This window comes from Triticum urartu, chromosome 1A (genome assembly GCF_056163025.1).
Source record: "Triticum urartu cultivar PI428250 chromosome 1A, HENAU_Tu73, whole genome shotgun sequence".
NCBI classification, from domain to species: domain Eukaryota; kingdom Viridiplantae; phylum Streptophyta; class Magnoliopsida; order Poales; family Poaceae; genus Triticum; species Triticum urartu.
This window is the reverse complement of record NC_141873.1, coordinates 275,828,136-275,831,721: the sequence shown is the minus strand read 5'-3', so window position 1 is coordinate 275,831,721 and position 3,586 is coordinate 275,828,136. Positions and strand designations below refer to the sequence as shown.

The following is a 3,586-nucleotide window of genomic DNA, read 5'->3' as shown; positions in this document are numbered from 1 at the left end:
ACCGTTGTGTCCTGCACTTCGTAGATTTGGCACGCATAGTACAGAAGTAATGTGCAATGGAGAGCGCCTGGAAAACTCAGACAGCCCGCTAGGAACCGCAGGCCTTTAAGCCATCTCCTGGACCGGCAAAAAGGGAGCACCCTCACGGGGCACTTAATCATCATCCCGTGGACAAGAAATTCAAGCCCTTTACGGGACACAGAACTGTCTTCGAAGAATGGTTCGACAGGCCCTGTCAAATACACATGACGCCGCATACCGAACCAATGCACTGCCTACAAGCATGTTGGATACTCCGGCAGGTGACCAAGAGCGGCGAGGGTATCCTCACCAATACTAAACCAGAAAAGTACTCTTCGGAACACGATCCTGAAGTACTCACAGTCTATGAGACCTTCTCATCAAATAATCGGTGCAAACAGGCGTGAGGTCTGCCATGTAGCGGCAATAAACCCTTGGAATGATACGACAATTACTTTCAATGCCGATGACAAACCAAGATCCCGCTCAGTCCGGGCACTAGCCGCTCTGGTCCTCAACCCAATTGTGGACGATTTTCGGCTCACTAAAGTGCTAATGGACGGTGGCGGCAAACTGAACCTCATCTACGAGGACACGCTCAATAAAATGCAAATGGACAGGAGTCGCATTGAGCAGAGCAATACATCCTTTAGGGGAATCATTCCCAGTAGGGAAGCAAGATGCTCAGGGAAAATTAAGCTGGATGTGGTATTCGGCACACCAGAAAACTATAGGTCCAAAGAGATAATCTTCCAGGTGGCTCCTTTTAATAGCGGATATCGTGCCCTGTTAGGGCGAGATGCATTCACACGCTTTCAAGCTATACCTCATTACGGCTATATGAAGCTCAAAATGCCCGGGCTCAATGGTGTCATCACTATCTCCAGTGATCTGGACATAGCACTCCACGCTGAAAATAAAACCGCATCCCTGGCCCTTGAGGCATTGTCCGAAGCCCTAGCGGCGAAGGAACTCACCGCACTACGTTCCACAGTGGATAGGGATGATGTAATTCTTGACAAAAGGCCCAAATCCACCTCTTTCAAGCCAGCTGACGAGATAGTCAAATTTTCAAGTCCACCCAACGGATCCCAAGAAAACAGCTTCCATTGGGGCACAGCTGGACCCGACGGTCTACGCTGCATTACGTGCGTTCTTGCGTGAGAATTGGCACATCTTCGTCTGGCACCCCTCAGATATGCAAGGAATCCCACGCGCCCTGGCCGAACATAGTCTCAATATACTGAAGGGATTCAAGTTGGTCAAGCAAACGCTCCCGCGATTTTCGAACCCAAATGACAGTCTATGGGGGAGGAGCTAGCCAAGCTACTCGAAGCCAGGTTTATCAAAGAGATCAAACATCCGGACTGGCTAGCAAACCTGGTCATGGTACCAACGAAGGATAAATCCTAGTGCCTATGTGTCAATTTCGAAGACCTTAACAAGGCCTGCCCTAAGGACCCCTTCCCACTACCTCGCACCGACCAGATTATCGATGCAACCGCGGGACACGATTCACTGTGTTTCCTTGACGCATACTCCGGATACAATCAAATTAAGATGAAGGAATTCGATCAAGCTGCAACGGCATTCATCACCCCGTATGGGCCTTTCTGCTTCAACACTATGCCTTTCGGGCTCAAAAACCCTGGCGCCACTTACCAACGCATGATTCAAACGTGCCTGGAAAAACAAATCGGCAAGACTATGGAGGCATATGTAGATGATGTATTCATCCAAACTAAGCATGTTGAATCATTGGTGGACGACTTACACCTCACATTCGACAACCTCCAAACATATGACATAAGGCTCAATCCGGAAAAGCGTGTTTTCGGCGTTCCCGCCGGCAAATTACTCGGGTTTATTGTCTCCAATAGGGGAATCGAGGCAAACCTAGCCAAAATTCGAGCCTTGTCACAATTGGCAACACCAACCAACCTCAAGCAAGTCCAAAAACTAGCCGGGTGCATGGAAGCCTTGAGCCGCTTTATCTCCAGACTTGGAGAAAAGGCACTGCCACTGTATCGCCTGCTCCGACGCACCGACCACTTTGCATGGACGGACGCTACAATAGCCGGACTGGAGGAAATAAAAACTTTGCTAGCAAGCAACCCCATCTTGGCCGCACCAAACGTCGGTGAACCAATGCTGCTCTACATATCGGCAACCCACCAAGTGGTGAGTGCAGTGCTCGTCGTCGAACAAGAAGAGGAAGAACATGAATTCCCACTCCAAAAACCAGTATATTACGTATTGACGGTCCTTACACCATGAAAATCCCGATACCCGCATTATCAGAAGATAGCATTTGCGGTCTTTACGGCATCCCGCAAGCTACGGCACTACTTCCAAGAGTGTTCAATCACGGTGGCTTCCGAAGTACCACTCAATGATATTATAAACAACCGGGATGCCACCGGCAGGATTACCAAATGGGCCATTGAGCTCCTACCATTTAAAATAACATACAAACCACGCCGAGTCATTAAATCTTAGGTGTTGGCTGACTTCGTCGCCGAATGGACAGAGCCCGAACTCCCTAAAGAGTACGACATGTATTCCAACTGGGTGAGGCACTTTGATGGCTCTAAAATGTTAGCCGGACTGGGAGTTGGTGTCATCTTGACATCCCCCATAGGATACATAGTTCGTTACGTGCTCCAAATACTGTATACAGACTCTAACAATGCAGCCGAATACGAGGCCCTGATGCATGGTCTCCAGATGGCTATCTCCGTGGGCATACAACGCCTTGAGGTGCGCGGGGATTCCAACCTTGCAATATCCCAAATAAACGGAGACTTCAATGCAAAAGATTCGAAGATGGCGGCTTACTGCAACGCCGTACTCCAAATATCAGCTTGGTTCGAGGGTCTCAACTTTCATCACGTGGCTCGAGAGAGTAATCAAGCCGCGGACATCCTTGCTCGCATGGGCGCTAAACGCGACCCCGTCCCGCCTAACACCTTTGTGGAAAGGCTCTTCAAGCCATCTGTGGTGTGGCAGGACAAGAATGGGAGCACAGACCCGGAGCCGATCATACCCCCCAATTCCGAACACAGTTCTGATATCATCGGGGGCTCAGGCAACGAAATAACACCATCAGCCCACGAAATAATGGTTGTAATTGCCCCATGTGCCGAGCCTTTCCTTGCCTACCTCACTATGAATGAGCTCCCTGAGGATCAGACTGAGGCCCGTTGCATCGTCCGACGTTCGAAAGCCTACAAAGTTCATGAAGGAGAACTGTACAAGAAAAGTACTACTGGGGTCCTTCAACGATGTATCTCCTAATACGAGGGACGACAACTCTTGGCTGAAATACACGCTAGTCTTGGCAGCCATCATGCCGCAGCCCAGGCCCTCGTAAGTAAAGCCTTCCACACGGGTTTCTTTTGGCCCACAGCCCGGGCAGATGCACAAGACCTCATGCAGCGCTGCGTTGCATGCCAGCTTTTTGCTAACCAAAGCCATATGCCACCCACTGCCCTCCAAACAATCCCCATTACTTGGCCCTTTGTAGTCTGGGGGTTTGATATGGTCGGACCTCTTAAAGGGGGAA

General features: G+C 49.9%; 1 protein-coding gene across 1 annotated transcript; it reads left to right on the top strand.

Annotated features, from left to right (window-relative positions):
• The first annotated feature begins 2,847 nt into the window (after positions 1–2,847).
• LOC147990849 (uncharacterized) lies at positions 2,848–3,318 on the top strand. The gene has a single exon (XM_087538421.1). The coding sequence runs from the start codon at positions 2,848–2,850 to the stop codon at positions 3,316–3,318; it is 471 nt and encodes a 156-aa protein (XP_087394547.1).
• The last annotated feature ends 268 nt before the right edge of the window (positions 3,319–3,586 follow it).

Coding starts and splice junctions, on each gene's coding strand:
- LOC147990849 (XM_087538421.1), top strand. CDS start 2,848: ATGGCGGCTTACTGCAACGCCGTACTCCAAATATCAGCTTGGTTCGAG.